The sequence below is a fragment of the Chrysemys picta genome, chromosome 12 (assembly GCF_011386835.1).
Source record: "Chrysemys picta bellii isolate R12L10 chromosome 12, ASM1138683v2, whole genome shotgun sequence".
In the NCBI taxonomy this organism is placed as follows: Eukaryota; Metazoa; Chordata; order Testudines; family Emydidae; genus Chrysemys; species Chrysemys picta.
In genome coordinates, this window is record NC_088802.1 from 33,989,760 (window position 1) to 34,006,357 (window position 16,598).

General features: G+C 50.1%; 1 protein-coding gene across 1 annotated transcript; it reads left to right on the forward strand.

Annotated features, from left to right (window-relative positions):
• The first annotated feature begins 621 nt into the window (after positions 1 to 621).
• Positions 622 to 15,576, forward strand: PIRT (phosphoinositide interacting regulator of transient receptor potential channels). The gene is made up of 2 exons (XM_005305135.4): positions 622 to 803; positions 11,202 to 15,576. The coding sequence occupies exon 2, from the start codon at positions 11,223 to 11,225 to the stop codon at positions 11,631 to 11,633; it is 411 nt and encodes a 136-aa protein (XP_005305192.1). The 5' UTR covers positions 622 to 803; positions 11,202 to 11,222; the 3' UTR covers positions 11,634 to 15,576.
• The last annotated feature ends 1,022 nt before the right edge of the window (positions 15,577 to 16,598 follow it).

A 16,598-nucleotide genomic window follows, 5' to 3' on the forward strand; every position in this document is an offset into this window, starting at 1 on the left:
TAGACATTGCTGACTGTGCCAAACTAACAACCATCCATTGGGACTGAGCAGGGACAATCAGAGCAAGGATGCAGGACCCAGGGGGCATATTCTGATCGCACTGCCTAAAATGCAAATCTGGATTCAGTCCACTGAAATGAGTGGAGTCACTCTAGATTCACAGTGGGATAATTGGTATCAGAATCTGGCCCTGGGTCCATGGAGGAGAAAGGCAAAGTGTCTCAGCCACCCCAGCCCTGAGGCAGTGTAGGCATAAGAATGAATCACCGATGGTTCCTATCTTGTGTAATCCGTGGTGCCCACCAGTCACAGATCTCCAATCCCTTTCCAGATGTTAATTGCAGCTCCCTGTGCAGTGTCCCCATTCTAGAGATGGGAAGTTGAGGCCCAGAAAGGTTTCAGTGATTTGCTGAGGGTCTCAGACACTAAATCAGCCGCTGAACCCAGGAGTTCTGCTGCCCTGTTCGCTTCTCTAGCCACTGACCACAGTTCCTCCCCTGCAATGTAGTTAGACTCACTGCTGAGGCCTGGCATTATATTAAACCACCAGAAGCTGCACTGGAGCCAATCCCGTGCTCTCAAGAACTGGAGGCAGGGAAAGGAAGAGTTAAGCCATTCGCTGATAGCTGGTGAGCTCATCGGAGCTGGAGTATGCTCCGTTGGTTATTAAGCACTCAACACAGCCCTGTAGACAACGTTGGGGGTGGGGCACGGTTAGCCGGAACTGGGCGATCATAACACCCACTTACTCCAAATTCCATCCATGTGTGGGGCAGAGGAGCCGGTCCTGAGCTGCTAGCCATGTAAGTAGGAATCTTTTACCATTGGGATTTAGGAGCACCAGGAATAAGAGGAGGTTGCGAGTCAGGATGGAGGGGCAGTGTAAATAAGAAGGGGATATGGGTGGTGATTGAGGAGCACCACAAATAGGAAGGGGCTGCAGGTTGGGATTGCGGAGTTCTGTGGATGTGGGGGGATGCATGTTGGAACTGAGGATCTGAACCTCGGACTTGGGGGCTGGGGAGTTTCTTGTCTCTGGAGAGGAGGAACCTGTATTTTGCAAAGTAAGCACTGAAAAGGGATATTTAAATGGTCCCAGATCTGATGCTCAATGGGCAGGTGACACTGGGTGAGTTGCTGGGACCCTCTAAACTATCTCTGATTCTAGAGGCTGCTAAAAACCTGCAATCATAGGATCCTGTCCACAGGGCCAGATCGAGCTGTCAGTTACACCAGCAGAGTAACTCTGTGTGGATCTCAGCAGAGTGACTTGAATTTACATCAGTGTAATGGAGATCAGAATCTGGCCCCCCATCTTCCATTGAACAACTCCTAGGCTGCTTAAAACCCTTTGTACCATATGTTTCCCCTATTTCTGCATCTGTAGCCAGAGTTTTGGAGTCTAAATAGCCTGTGTCTGGGGACATCTTCCCAAGCACACACCACACCAGAGACCTTGTCACACACAGGGAGTAGCAGAGGGGCGGGGTGGTTGGTTTAATGTGCTGAACTGCTTTTGAAGGGCTCCATCCTGCATGCCTTGTGCAGGCAAAGCTCCCCCTGAAGTCAGCGAGAGCTTTGCCTGGGGCCGGACTGCAGGATCATGCCCTTAAAAGATCAACACAAAGTGATGCAAAGCTCAATAATCCTGGGGTGCTCCTGGGGCCATTGATGGGAGGGCTGGCTGTTGGGTTGCTCACTGAGCGTAGAGGAGACAGTTAATGTAGCCGGTTCCCTTGTCTCTGAGAGTGACGTGCCCACGTGCCAGGACCATCTGTGGTGAGTTCACTTTTTAAAACCTTCATTGCTTCAATAATCAGATGCACTCTGTGGCCCTTCACCCAGATGCTTTATTCCCAGTCAGTCTCAGCACCAGTGCAGGTCAGTGACCGGTTGGCTTGCTCCTTTAAGTTCTGCTGCGCTTGAAGGTAAAACAAACCTGTTGCTCCATGTGTGGTCACCTCACTGATGTACCTGCTCACTGGCATGGATGAAGGTGGGGATCCCAGCATCTTGTCTGTACATTTCATTTCGCCCAGCTTGGGATCGTGTCACCTCTGGCACAAAGAGAAGGGGAACAAGCCAGTTTCTGTGTCATTCACTAGCGCTTCGATTGTGTGGTGAAGGGACTATAGAAAACCCAAACACGGACAGAGTCACCGTGACAAGGGCTCTAAACTCCTAAAACCGGGGGGGGAGGCATTAATTATGGTAAATTCCTTGATGTCGCCAACAACCCAAAGAGATTCAAAGATTCCAAGGCCAGAAGGGACCATTGTGATCATCTAGTCTGACCTCCTCTATCGCCCTGGGCAGAGAACTGCCCCCAAGAAATTCCTAGAGCAGAGCTTTTAGAAACACACCCAGTCCTGATTTGAAAATTGTCAGTGATGGAGGGTGCACCATGACCCTTGGTACATTGTTCCAATGGTTAATTACTGTCACTGTTAAAAATGTTATTTCCAGTCTCAATTTGTCTACCTTCAACTTCCAGCATTGGATTAGACCTTTCTCCACTAGACTGAAGAGCCCATTATTAAACATTTGCTCCCCATGCAGATACTTACAGACTGTGATCAAGTCACCCCTTAACCTTCTCTTTGTTAAGCTAAATAGATTGAGCTCTTTGAGGCCAGGCAGGTTTTCTAATCCTTTAATCATTCTCATGGCTATTCTCTGACCCCTCTCCAATTTATCAACATCCTTCTTGAATTGTGGGCACCAGAACTGGACACAGGATTCTAGCAGCGTTCACACCAGTGCCAAATACAGAGGTTAAATAACCGCTCAACTCTTTCCTGAGATTCTGCTGTTTATGCATCCCAGGATCGCATTAGAGCATGCTCAGCTGAGTATCCACCATGAACCCAAATCTTTTTCAGAGTCCCTGCTTCCCAGGATAAAGTCCCTCATTCTATAAGTACGGCCTTTCTTCATTCCTAGATGAATACTTTTACATGTAACTGTATTAAAGTGCATTCTGTCTGGTTGCACCCAGTTTACCAAGTGATCCAGGTCTCTCTGTATCAGTGACCTGCCCTCTTTATTATTTGCCACTCACCCAGTTTTTGTGTCATCTGCAAACTTTATAGGTGATGATTTTATGTTTTCTTCCAGGTCATTGATAAAAATGTTAATGTAAATGTAGGGCCAAAAACTGATACTGGCTGGACCCGACTGGAAACACACCCCTCAGTGAGGATTCCCCATTTATGGTTACATTTTGAGACCTATCAGTTAGCCAATTTTTAATCCATTTAATGTGGGTCATGTTAATTTTATATCGTTCGTTTTTTTTATCAAGATGTCGTGCGGTAGCAAGTCAAATACCTTACAGATATCTCAGTCTATCATGTCAACACTATTTCCTTATCAACCAAACTTGTAATCTCATCAAAAACAGATACCAAGTTAGTTTGACAGGATCTATTTTCCATAAACCCACGTTGATTTGCTTTAATTAACTCCCCCTCCTTTAATTCTTTATTTCTCAACTCCTCTCTCAGCAGCTTCATTATCTTGCCTGGGATCGATGTTAGGCTGAGAGGTCTATAAATACTGGGGTCATCCCATTTACTCTTTTTAAAAATTGACACATTCGTTTTCTCCCAGTCTTCTGCAGTTTCCCCGAGGCTCCAAGATCTATTGAAAAAAGAACGAGGAGTACTTGTGGGACCTTAGAGACTAACAAATTTATTTGGGCATAAGCTTTTGTGGGCTAAAACCCACTTCATCAGATGCATGCAGTGGAAAATACAGCAGGAAGATATATATATACACAGAGAACATGAAAAAATGGGTGCTGCCATACCAACTCTAACGAGACTAATCGATTAAGGTGGGCTATTATCAGTAGGAGAAAAAAAACTTTTGTAGTGATAATCAGGATGGCCCATTTCAAACAGTTGACAAGAAGGTGTAAGTAACAGTAGGGGGAAAATTAGCATGGGGAAATAGTTTTTAGTTTGTGTAATGACCCATCCACTCCCAGTCTTTATTCAAGCCTAATTTAATGGTGTCCAGTTTGCAAATTAATTCCAGTTCTGCAGTTTCTTGTTGGAGTCTGTTTTTGAAGGTTTTTTGTTGAAGAATTGCGACTTTGAGGTCTGTAATTGAGTGACCAGGGATGTTGAAGTGTTCTCCGACTGTTTTTTGAATGTTATAATTCTTGACATCTGATTTGTGTCCATTTATTCTTTTGCATAGAGACTGTCCGGTTTGGCCAATGTACATGGCAGAGGGGCATTGCTGGCACATGATGGCATATATCACATTGGTCGATGTGCAGGTGAACGAGCCCCTGATGGGACTATTGAAAACATGTTAAGGAACAATAAGAATCATGCCCAGCTGCAATGGCATTGTTTGTTAACTGCCACCATAACTTTTTATTGAAAACTTTTACATGCATGAAAAGGGCAGACAATCCAGGGGACACAGTGAGGTGTGTCTCCATAGGCTGGAGAGCTGCCATTCCAGAGCAGTTTGCTATCCACACACCTTCTCTTTATGATCACACGCATGTCGCACTGTATAGATTCCTCCTTTCCATCCACCGCAAAGACGCCTGTAAATCCAGATGGCGCATTGAGAGATTCCAAGATTCACAGATTCCAAGGCCAGAAGGGACCATTAGAGCATCTAATGTGACCTTCTGCATAACCCAGACCAGAGAATTTCATCCTGTTGCTCCAGTGTTGAGAGTAATAAATTGGGATCCGGTAGCCTTGAAATGAAAACTGGAGAAAAATATGTATTGTTGAAAAGGATTTTCCCACTTTTACCAGCTCTCCCTTTGTTTACTGATTTAGTTGATTTCTGTTTTTTTGTTACTGAGAATCTCTAGATTTGCTGGCAGTTGGAAGCCAAATCTGATTTCCGTTTCTTAGCAATCGGTGGAGGGGACAAAAAAAAAACCCAAAAAGTCTCTCAGGAAACTTAGACAAACCAGGAAATGTTGGGAATTTCCTGCACAAAATAATTGACCTTCCCAGAGTCCCACGCAGCACAGCAGCGAGAGGAGAATGATGCTCTGGGTATTTCTTGACCAACTGCTAAGGGTTCTTGCCGGTGGCCAGGCACCTTGCTGGGGTGTTGGAGTCGGGGATGTGGCATTTGTGACTCCTGGTTCCCCCCTTTGGCTGGAAAGTGGCATTAGGCTGGGGAAGACCTGGAAGAGGCCCTATCTCTAGGGGTAGGCAGAGTGGGCAATGGTGGGGAAAATGTTGCTCCCGCTGGGGACTCGCTGGTCTTTTCCAGCCTTGGGCATTGGCCTTTCTAAGAGCAGCGGCAGTGCAACTGTCCCCATGTCAGCAACAGGGGGGATTGAACCTGGGTCCTCTAGATTGCAGTGCACATCTCTCTGCTACCTGAGCTAAAAGTCCTGGCTCTATTAGCCAGGCTGTAGCAGGCTCATCACCTTCGGTGCATGGCGACTAGGCCCAGGAGTCACGCTGTGGCACCAGGGGCTCATTTGCAGAGCACTCAGGGGCAGGACAGGGGCTGGTCGGAAGGGGGGAAAGCTGGTCGCTCTGCACAGCGCGAGGTGCTGGCACCAGCCATCCTGTCAGGGCATTGAGCCCTGCAGCGCTGAGATAGCAGCACCGGTCAGGGCTATGAGCCATGCACCCCAGCTGTGGGGCCTGTGCCATGTTCAGCGCAGCCAAGTACCAGGGAACTTCCTACTTCACCCAACCCCTGAGCAGCTTCCCCTGGGGCTCTCCACAGCTCCCGGCCCTCCTGACCAACTCTGGCCCATCCTGGGTGGCTGTGGCACTGCCCAAGGCCCTAGCCAGCTTGGTGTCGGGTGCACCACACTGCCTTCCACCCGCTGTGCACTCAGCAAAGCGGTTCTGGCCCTGGGGATCCATTCCCAGCTCCGACACTGGCTCCCAGTACGGCCGGGGCAAGTCGCTCCCCCTCAGCTGGAGGATGGTTATGTCAGGAGGGAGGGGCTCCCTGAAGCCAGCCAGCCACCCACCCAACTCAGCCCTCTCAAGGGGTCGTTATTTGGAAGGGACACAGCTCCAGCGGCCCTGACTGACTGCTACAGGAAGTCTTCCAAGGAGAAGAGAGGGGCTGGATTTACAGCTGGGACACATTTTTTATTTGCCGAAAATACCATTTAATCGCCCCAGCACTATTCGCAAATATGACATGAATCTGCTGAATATTTTCTGCAAAAACAACCGTTCAGGATGTCAGCCCCACTTCCAACACTCTGAGGGGGCCCACGCGCCTCCACCCACCCTAGCCCTGTCGCTAGGGCCCATAACTGGAGTCTGGGAGACGCCAATGAATTCCCTCCTTTGCCTGGAGTACAAAGGGAGCTGAACTGGGGTGGCCCCTGGTGCAAGCACATGCCCTAGCCATGGTGCTATAGAATCAGCATCTGCTTTGCCTGCCCCAGTGACTATTCAAATATTACAGACACAGCGGAACAGCTTCACCAGCAGAGAGACTCTTCCCAGACCATCCCATAGGCCAGTGACTGAGGCACCTCTTGTAACGCAGAAGACCCGAGTTCAGATTCCTCTTCCGTGGCAGACAGTGGAGGGACTGAACCCATGGCAGGGCAGCAGCCTAATCACCGGGCTGGCAGTTATATGGGTCAGAGATCCCAGGGCCAGAAGGGACTACTGGGGTCAGCTAGTCTGACAGGCCAGAGACCTGCCCCACAATCATTCCCAGAGCAGAACTTTAAGGAAAACACCCAGTCTTGATTTAAAAATTGCCAGTGATGGAGAATCCACCACAATCCTGGGTAAATTGTTCCAGTGGTTAATTACTCTCCCTGTTCAAAATGTAGGTCTTATTTCCAGTCCGAATCTTCAACTTCCAGCCCTTGAATGGTGTCATGACTTTCTCTGCTAGATCGAGAGCCCATTATCAAATATTTACTCCCCAGGCAGGTGCTTACAGAGGGTGATCAAGTCACCCCTTAACCTTCTCTTTGTTAAGCTAAACAGATTGAGTTCCCTGAGTCCCTCACTATAAAATGTTTTCTAATCCTGTAATCATCACCAACTCCTCCTCCATTCTGTGAATCTAACCCTTTATTTCCTTTGCTTTTACGTGAAAAAAGTGCCCAGAAATTTTAATGAAGCTAAATTCTTATCGATTCACTGAAATGTTTTGGAATGTTTTATTTCCCTTTGGGTCAAGCCAAGTTTTGGTTTTTGAACTGCCAGGGACTGGTTAGTCACACAGCTCTAGTGGGGATGAAGTACTGAGGGTGGGGGCTTGTGAGAATCCAGGACAGTCACTTATTTGCATCAGATCTGGGAGCCTCTCTCAGATTCCCAGACAGAGATGTGATCCATTTTGTGATTTTGCTTTTTTCTCACTGTTTCCTCAACCTTTCTCCAGTCTATTTTGTCCACCTGTTAATATCCTGTCTGGCATGTAGATGGGGAGCTTTCGGACCAGGGACTGTCTTCTTCGTTCTTCGGCTGTACAGCCCCTAGCACAGTGGGGCCCTGACCCTTGATTGGGGATCCTAGCTATTGTTCCCAGCATTATTCCTCCACCTTTCCAAAGGGGTGAACTAGAAGGAAAGTGACCATGGCCAGAACAGGGAGGACACTGTTCACAATAAACTGAACACATGGTCAGGGGGGAAATCTTAGGATCCATTGGCATCGGGCACTGGCTCCTCCATTTGGCCCATCACACCAGAATACGGACAGGTTTTCTTAGCAGCTGTGCCAGCTTGTTAACCTCTCTAACTGCACTCCATTTACACAGCACCAGCTCCCTCATTGATTCCTCATAACGGGAAATTTTCTGAGGTCTCGGCCTGCTTCTGATCTCACTGACAGCTGTCTGGAAGGACTTTCCAGGGCTCAGAATCCAGCCCTGGGCACTTACAAGACTGTTTTTCATGTCTCCCAACCCAGCCAAACGCAGGAGGTGCAATTTTATGCAGCCCCAAAGATGAATAAAGAATGCGGATGCGGCTAATCATCCTGCGTATGTCAAATGAGGACTGAAGAGTTTTCAAAAGTTAATTGCTGTGGATCACAAATACCGCCCAAAGCAAGCAACGACTGTGGGCTGTACTAAAAAATAAGGGCCCGTCCCTGCAAAGCCTTATGATGGTGCTCCACTTCACACATGTGACCGGCCCATTGAAAGCACTGGAGTAACTGACATGCCTAAAGCTAGCCATGGGCCTGAGTCTTTAGGATTGGGCCCAGAGCAGTTAAATGCCATTTCTTCCTTTGGATGCCTGCTGAGTTCTGAGTGCAGGGTTCTGGGTTTTCCCCTTAACTAGATCCCAACAAGAGACCCCGAAAGCAGAGCATTTCCCTGCACACGTTATGTACTCTGTCTTCCCTCTGCTCTTGCAGAAGAATTACAAAGCCCTGAACCTTAGATGGATAGGTGGCTGGCCACAGTCACACACCTGGCATCGCTCTCTGTGTCACCCAGCCATTCCTGGGTCATCCAGCCCCCGATGTGATGGCTGCGAGGCCTGCGCTCGGGGCGAAATAAGCCAGACTGCACCTGCAGTTGGGCTGGAATTATTCCACATACACTGATGAATGAAATCGCCAGACTGGCATCCGCGATCGGCTGCTCTCTGGACTGCAGGTCCACAGCGGGTGGATCTGGCGGTGTCTGCTGCAAACCAGCTGGCTGAAGTTTCCGAAGGGCAGACAGCGAGCACTGAGGGGTTAATCTGCCTGCTTCCTGTGTTTCAGCAACAGCCAGCAACCAATCGGAGCCAAGTGGAAATAGCAGTTTATAGAAAGCCCACCACTTTCCCTCTTATCCTAATGGCTTCTGTGCATTACGCTGCTGGGCTTCCGAGAAAATGGATTTCCTTCTTGATTTGGTGAGAAAGTAACTGCAACACTGGGGCCCATGAGGCGGCAGCATCACTGACCCCAGCAATGCCAGCGAGAGCAATTCACTGTGTGGATTACTTAGAATCAGAGCTTTCCACATCCGTGAGCAGATCCTGCAGCTAACAGCACCTCGGGGAGCGCAAACCACTCACCAGCCCAGAAATGTCTCTCACTCTCCTCGTGGCAAATCAAAGGCTGCATATTAACACCTAGCCCTGATCTAGCACTTTTCTTCTAGTGAGCTCAAAGCCCTTTGTAAAGGTGGCCAGTATTATTAGCCCCATTGTACAGATGGGGAAACTGAGGCCCAGATAGGGGAAGCAACATGCCCAAGGTCACCCAGCAGGCCCCAGGCAGAGCCAGAAATACAACCTAGGTGTCCTGAGTCCCAGCCTACCATGCTAGCTGCTGGGCCACACACTGCCTCCCTAAACTAACGTTACATGTGGCCTTGACAAGTCTGACTGTGGCGCGCTGCTGCCCAGAAGTACAAGCAGGGAGAAAGCACAAAGGCCAAGTTAGACCCAGTCCTATAGACTGCTCTGTTTGGCCTCTCATCTATCCCTCCCCAGGTGGCCTGGTCTAGCCTAGAGCATTTAGCCCGAGGACGGCACTGCTGCTGAGAGATTTGAATAGGGTGGGTCCCAGCAACAAACCAGGCTGGACTGGGGGTGCTAGCTGGGGAAAGCCTGTCACTAGGCCCTAGTGCATTCTGGGTTAGAAGGCCTGTGGGGGTAAGCATGTCTGTGGAAGCCATGGCAGTTAGGACCACCTACCTACGCCAGGATCGCAAGGAGGCAGCATGGCCCACTGGGTAGGGCACTGGACTGGGCAGTTTGGTATGTGCACCACATTCCCAACTCGCTCTCCAAGTTTCCGGGTGACCTGGGCAAGCCATCACCCCGCTCTGTGCCTTAGTTTCCCCATTAGTTAAATGGGGACAATGACACTTTCCCTGGTGAAGCACTTTGGGGTCCCTGTGTCTCATGGGCGGGATCTTCTCTCACTCTGGGGTAAGCAGAGAGGGGCCCAGGTGAAAATGTGGGGTATGAGAAACAGGGCCGGCTCCAGGCACCAGCTGACCAAGCACGTGCTTGGGGCGGCACCCTAGAAGGGGCAGCCAATGTTGGGGTGGCGGGAGATGCTCGCGATGGTTTTTTTTGTTTTGTTTTGTTTTTGTTTGGCAGGGCAGCGCTCGAGGGGTTTTTGGCGGGGGTAGGTTTGTTTCGGCCGGGCAGTGCGGGGGATGTTTCAGCGGCACGGCGCTGGAGGGGTTGGGCGGCGCGGCGCTCGGGGGGGGGCGGGGATTTGGGCAGCCCGGCGTGGGGCGCGGGGAGGCGGGGGTTTGGCCGGCCCGGCGCAACGCCTGGGGGGGGGGTTGGTTAACGCGGCGCTCCGGGGGTTTGGGCGGCCCGGCGAGGCGAGGCGAGGCAAGGCTCGGCGCGGCGCTCCGGGAGGGGCGGGGGGTTGGGTGGCGCGGTGCTCCAGGGCGGCGGGGGTTTGGTTGGCTGTCCGGCGCGGCGCTCGAGGCGGGGCGGAGGTTTGGCCGGCCCGACCCGGCCCGGCGCAGCGCTCGGGAGGTTTGGGCGACCCAGCAAGGCGCTCTGGCGGGGTTGGGCAGCCCGGCCCGACGCTGGGGGGGAGGGGTTTGGGCGGCGCGGCACTTGGGTGGGGGTGTTACGGCGGGGCGGCGCTCTTCTTTTTTGCCTGGGGTGGCAAAAAAGTTAGAGCCAGCCCTGATGAGAAAGGAGACACAGGCCACCAGGCCTTTCCGAGCTCTGCTTCTCCCAGCCCTTTGCTGCCTGCTCTGAGAGTGTGGCACACACTGGCCCCAGTACCTGCTCAGCTCTGCTGGCTGCTCTAAGGCAGGGCAGGGGCTGCTGGCTAGTGCTGTTAGCCTTGCCCTGGGGTGATTGCAAAAGGGCCAGATTTTCCAAAGTGCTCAGCGCCCAGCAGCTCCCTCCAAGAGCACTGGGAGCTGCTGGGTGTTGAGCACCCTTGGAAAACTGGCCATTTCACCGAGGTGCCCCAATGGGAGCTGGGTTCTTGTGAGCCATGGAACAAAGACCGTGTCAGCCCCATGCACAGGGGCACAGAGTGGGGGGTTCCTATGGGCCTGCTCAATGCCCGGGCACAATTGGGCCCCTAATAGGCCAGCTGGGGTATTTTAAGCTGCAGTGTTCCCACAGGAGCAATACCGTCCTCTCTCAGCTGCAACCCCGTGAGCCTTTCTCTGCTCTGGCTCTGGGGTGGCTTTGGCCCCAGCTAATTCAAACAACATGACCTTGTGAATGAATTTCAGTCCCCGCAGTGCTAATCCCCTCTGTTTTCCTCTTCTGTTCCTCTCAGGCATTAACCCCCAGACCTGCAATGCCCAGCACCATGGAGACCCACCCCATGAGCCTGGACGGGAGTGAAAAGTCCCCTGAATCCAAGGATTTGATCACTAGCAACACGGCCAGCACGCTGTGCATCAGCTCCAGGAGCGAGTCCGTCTGGACCAACACGCCCAGGAACAAGTGGGAGATCTACCACAAGCCCATCGTGGTGGTTTCTGTCGGAGGCGCCATCTTCCTCTTTGGAGTGGTGGTTACCAGCCTTTCCTGCTTCATAGAGACCAATAAAAATGTTTACAAAATGTGCGGCCCGGCTTTCCTGTCCCTGGGGCTGATGCTCCTGGTTTGCGGCTTCGTCTGGATCCCCGTCATCCGGAAGAAGCAGCGGCAGAGACAGAAGTCACACTTCTTTCAGAACATCAAGTCATTCTTCTTTAACCGCTGAGGGCTGCTCAGGCTCAGCGCTCACGGGTGGCAAGTAATGCCTCTTTCAGCCTGGCTGGATTTGCCATGAGATTATTAGGGCCTGATCCTGCTCTCAGACAGGCCTAGTGGATCCCCAACTTTGACCTTCTCCTCTCCCCATAGGTGAAATTCACCCCCCTGCAGGTCCTCTGTGGGCAGGTAAACTTCACACTATGTGCTAGGAGAGCAGAATACTGGCATTGAGACAAGCAGGTTGGGCTCAAGCCCTAGATTTTGCTCTTGACTGTATATTGAGCAAACCTGCAAACATTGACCGTGTCTTATAGAGGACAAAGCTTTGAACTGCTTTCATCAACACCCGGCACCTGTACTGCTGAACACCTGTCTGGGATGGTCTACGTGTACTTGGCCTGCCTCAGCCCCGGGGGCTGGACTTTCAAGATCCCTTCCAGCTCTACATTTCTATGAATGGGATTTCACTAGAAAATGTAAACCTTTACTCGGATGACTCTTACTCATGAGAGCAGTCCCATGGATTTGAATGCCACTACTTGTGTGAGTAAGAGTCACAGGACAGGTCTGACAGGGTATAGCTGAAAGGATTTCAGCTGTTCAGGATGTGCTGTGTTAATATCTGTGTTAATATCTGTCTGGGGATTGGTCCTGCTTTGAGCAGGGGGTTGGACTAGATGACCTCCTGAGGGCCCTTCCAACTCTGATATTCTATGATTCTATGATTCAATAGAGGAAACAGGGCTACACTAGGAAGGGATTGGATTGTTTTCCATAGCCATATGGCTACTACCCCTCTCTTGCTAAGATGACCAAGCACAACACTACAGATATAGACGATCCACAGTGCCAGGATATGTCAATGGGATTTGGAGGAGACAGTGCATTCAGAATGCTCTGCAAGGGCAAACAGAATCATTTCTTTCTAGCCAACTGTGCATTGGACCTCAGAGGATACATCCAGAATGATACACATGCAAGATCCACAGCTGAGAATGAAAGGACTTAGATGGGGATGTGTATGAAGTTCATCTCATAATTGTCACTATGAAACGAGCGTCTGTGTGCAATGCTACTCCAAAGCTTACTCACGACTTTCTGGTGAAGTGTGGGGTGATATTTAATTCTACCTAAACAGCCAAGCTGAAGAGCAACTGAGCATCAGAAGTAGCATTTCTCTGTTCAATTTTACAGACTATCTTTAAAAAATTTCATTCCTCAAGGTCTCTGGATGCAAGGCTGTATTGCACCAACTGCATATTTATCTCGGTTTGGAGTGATTGTCTCTGTCATGATGGATTCCAGCACAGCAGAAATCTCAAACATTCCACCTGGGCGGAACAAGAGCAAATGTAAATGAGATGCCTTGTTTAACTCAAGTCTATTGAACTCCTATTGTTAATAATGATGTACCCTGGGAAATTTACCTACAAAAGCAGGAATCGTTCCCAAATATTTTTGGTTAATATTGTAGTTGCCTTTTTTCAATGGGGCCCAGTTAGTTTAAAAATCCATGTAAATACAGCTTCCCAACTGCAAATCCAACTGTGCAATTGGTGCTTGGTTTGGATACTAGGGACAAGATTTTTACAAATAGTCGCCTAGTTTGTAGTTAGGCCCCTACATAAATTGCCTGATTTTCAAAGCAGCTGAGCTGCCGTTGACTCCACTGAAGTCAATGGGAGCTGAGAAGACTCAGCAACCACAATCGGATTGTGTCTCTGGTTAGCCTCATTCTTAGCACTGAGTAAACCAGTACCTGCATGTAGACCCTCCTTTTCCCATGTCAGGACATGGCCATGCACCGACACCTCTAGCTTTGGTGAGGTTGCATTGTAACAGCCCCGGATGGTTTCTGACGTAGATTCACACTCATCAGAGACCAAATGGCAGCAATGCATGGAAAAGGCACAGTCTGGCTCTTCTTTGCAACCAGAATCCTCCTCACTGAGCCAAATGCAGCCATTCAGCCTGGATGGCAAGTCGAATTCCTTAGGAGAAAGAGGAAGGAAAGTCTGTGTGGCATTGGTTGTGTTTTGCAGAACCCCTCTAATCTTCACAAAGCTTAACGATTTTGTTTCAAACATCAGAAGTGATCAGACTACTGCCACTCCTGGTGATCCAAACAATCCCTTCCGACCTTCAAATCTGAGGGGCAGACCCTTAGCTGCTGCATGTTGTCATAATGCCATTGAGGATCCTGTGACTAGGCCGCTAGCCTAGGGCTTTGCAGACTGAGATCCAATTCTCTTCTCTGCTACAAACTTCCTTGTGCAGCCTTGGGCAAGATACTCAGCCTCTTGTGCCTCAGTTCCCCTCCTGCCCTACCTCACAAAGGGGTTGGGAGGGTAAATACTCTGAAGATTGTGACACGCTTTTGAGATCTCCTGGTGAAAAGCGCCAGGTATTATTACAAGGCGATGGAGTGATGAGAAGTGACACCAGTCCCTGCGAACAGCCTGCATTTCCCTGGCCCAGCTGCAGAGCAGGACTGCTGCTTGAGAAGCTGACGCACTTGTTCCCTGCTGACGAAATTAAGGGATCTTAAGCTGGAGAAGAGACTGGAGTGTCAATTAGAAGATCACATTGGGTTCAGTGCAGCCCTGTCACAATACGTGGCGTTCTGCACTCAGAAAGACAGTTTCCCATTGAGTCTGGGGCAGGGGGCTGAGATCAGACCATACTGAGTGTTTCTTGCACTAACCGCATTTGTAGCTCTACTTTCTTTCCTGGTAATGACAGTTTTCTAATTACCCTGTGGAACATACAAGTCCATCGGGCTTGTTACTAAACTGAGCTGAGAGGAGAGTCTCTTTCAGAGCCCTGTACCTACCACAATGCTGATAGAGCTAAGCCAGCCAGGCCTGCTTCCAAAGCAATTTGACCAAAAAATAAATCCAGATGCCACAACACAAAAGTTCCTTCCATGGACACCAGCGCCCGGTGCATGGGTCTAGCCCATAGCTGCAAAGGGAAGGATCCAGCTGCATTAACATTAATGTACTGAAATTCACCCTCTTGCAGCAAGTGCAGTGCTGGGGCTGGGCAGGGGTTCTGGGGCCTTAGGGTTAATCGACCCCGGAGAATGGAGAATGCTGCTCTGGTTTGAGCCCTGGGGTTTCATGTTAATAGAGAACGTGGGTCGCAGGTGTGGACAGGGGGCCCAAGATTCAAGATAAGAAAGTATATAGCCCTAGCTCTGGTGTTCAATATTCCATGAGCAGATCCCAAAGGAATCCAAGCCATTTCTTGGCTGGCATGGAAATGGTTAACTCCCACCCATGTGCCCTGCCCCTCCCCCTTAAATTTCAAAGGAGAGCCTCTGGCAGGTTAACATCCCTTATACTCCAAGGTGCCTGGGACTCAGTACCTACAAGCAAACCCACGGCTTTGTGCTTCTCTCCAAATTCTCAGAGCTGAATGCTCCACTTGACGTTCATAGGTGCAGCTCCACTGACTTGGGTGGAGCTCTGCCCATTTACACCAGGTGAGGATCCAGCCCACGGACTCTGGCTCTGTCAGGGAGTCTCCTTGAGGATAGTTTTGCCTGAAACAAATGCAGCTCAGCCAGCTGCCCCTTGACGAGTCAGATGAGGTGAGGTACCCAAGAGGGTTGAGATGCTCCCCAGGCTCAGAGCACTGCCTGCTAAAGGACGGTAGTGCCATGCGTGCCAGACACCCAACCCCATCCTTAGCGCGGGCAGAGGGCTCGGCCGGCAGCTGATTTACTGGCATCCAACGTGTATTCTGAAGTGGTTGGATTGTCCATAAAGGAGTCCCCACCCTTCCCCACGGGATGTGACAAGCTGAGGGTGGCTTCCTCTTAAATCTCTCTCATGCCTTGATTTTACTCCTGTGCCTGCTAATGCCTTGTTGGGGGGATGGACATGGCTCTGGCCAAACAGTGCCTGATTTCCGAATGCAATGAATAAACTACTGGATCAAACTCTCTTCGTTGTTTGCGTGTAACTGTGGTGATGGAAAGACACCCAGGGGTCGCCGCTCCCGGCCCAGTCTGAGGAGAGGGCATTCGAGTCCCATGCTGCTGCCGGGGTCACAAGCAGGCCTGCTTTCAAAAATCCAAGACAGACTGCCCACGTGAGCAAGGGCTACTCATGTGAGCAAGAACTACTCCCGGGACCCCTCGGGGCTGCTGTGAAACTTGAGCAATGCCTGGGTCATGTGCCGACCCCTCTACCCAGGTGAATTTTCCAGATGCACCATTGATTTATATAAAGGCGTTAGCGTATGCTCTGTATTATTCCCCTCCCATTGCCTATGCATCCTAACATCGTTTGCTTTTCTTGACTGCAGCTTCACACTGAGCAGGTGTCTTTATTGATTGATCTACAAAGGGCATACACAGTTCAATTAAAAGTCTCTGCTCAGTGTGCAGCTTTGGTCAAAGGAGACGTTAGGATGCATAGGGAACAGGATGGAGAATAACACAGAGCAGAGTAATGCCTCTGTATAATCAATGGTGCCCCCTTATCTGCGTATTGTGTGCAGCACTGGACACCCCATCTCCAAAAGGATATTGCAGAACTGGAGGGTGTTGAGAATGATCGAGAGCCTAGATAAACTCTCCTATGAAGAGAGATTGAAAAGACTGGGAGTGTTAGCCTAAAGAGGAGACAGATAAGAGGGGATATGATAGAACTACATAAAATAACTAGTGGGCTAGAGAAAGTAGCTCAGGAACATCTCTTCTCCCTGTCATCACACAAGAACGAGGGAGAGCCACCTCAATTAAAAGGGGCCAAACCTGAAAGTGAGGAAAGGAAACGTGTGACTAGACTGTGGAACTCACTGTCACGGAAAGTTGTAGTCGTGAAGGATTTAGCAAGACTGAAAAAAGAGCTCATCAGACTCTAGAATAAAGGTATGGGAGTCCTTTCCAGAATAGTTTGGATGGAGCATAAGCGCTGTTTTAAGAAGGTATCATGTTACATGCCCAATCTGATTATCTCCA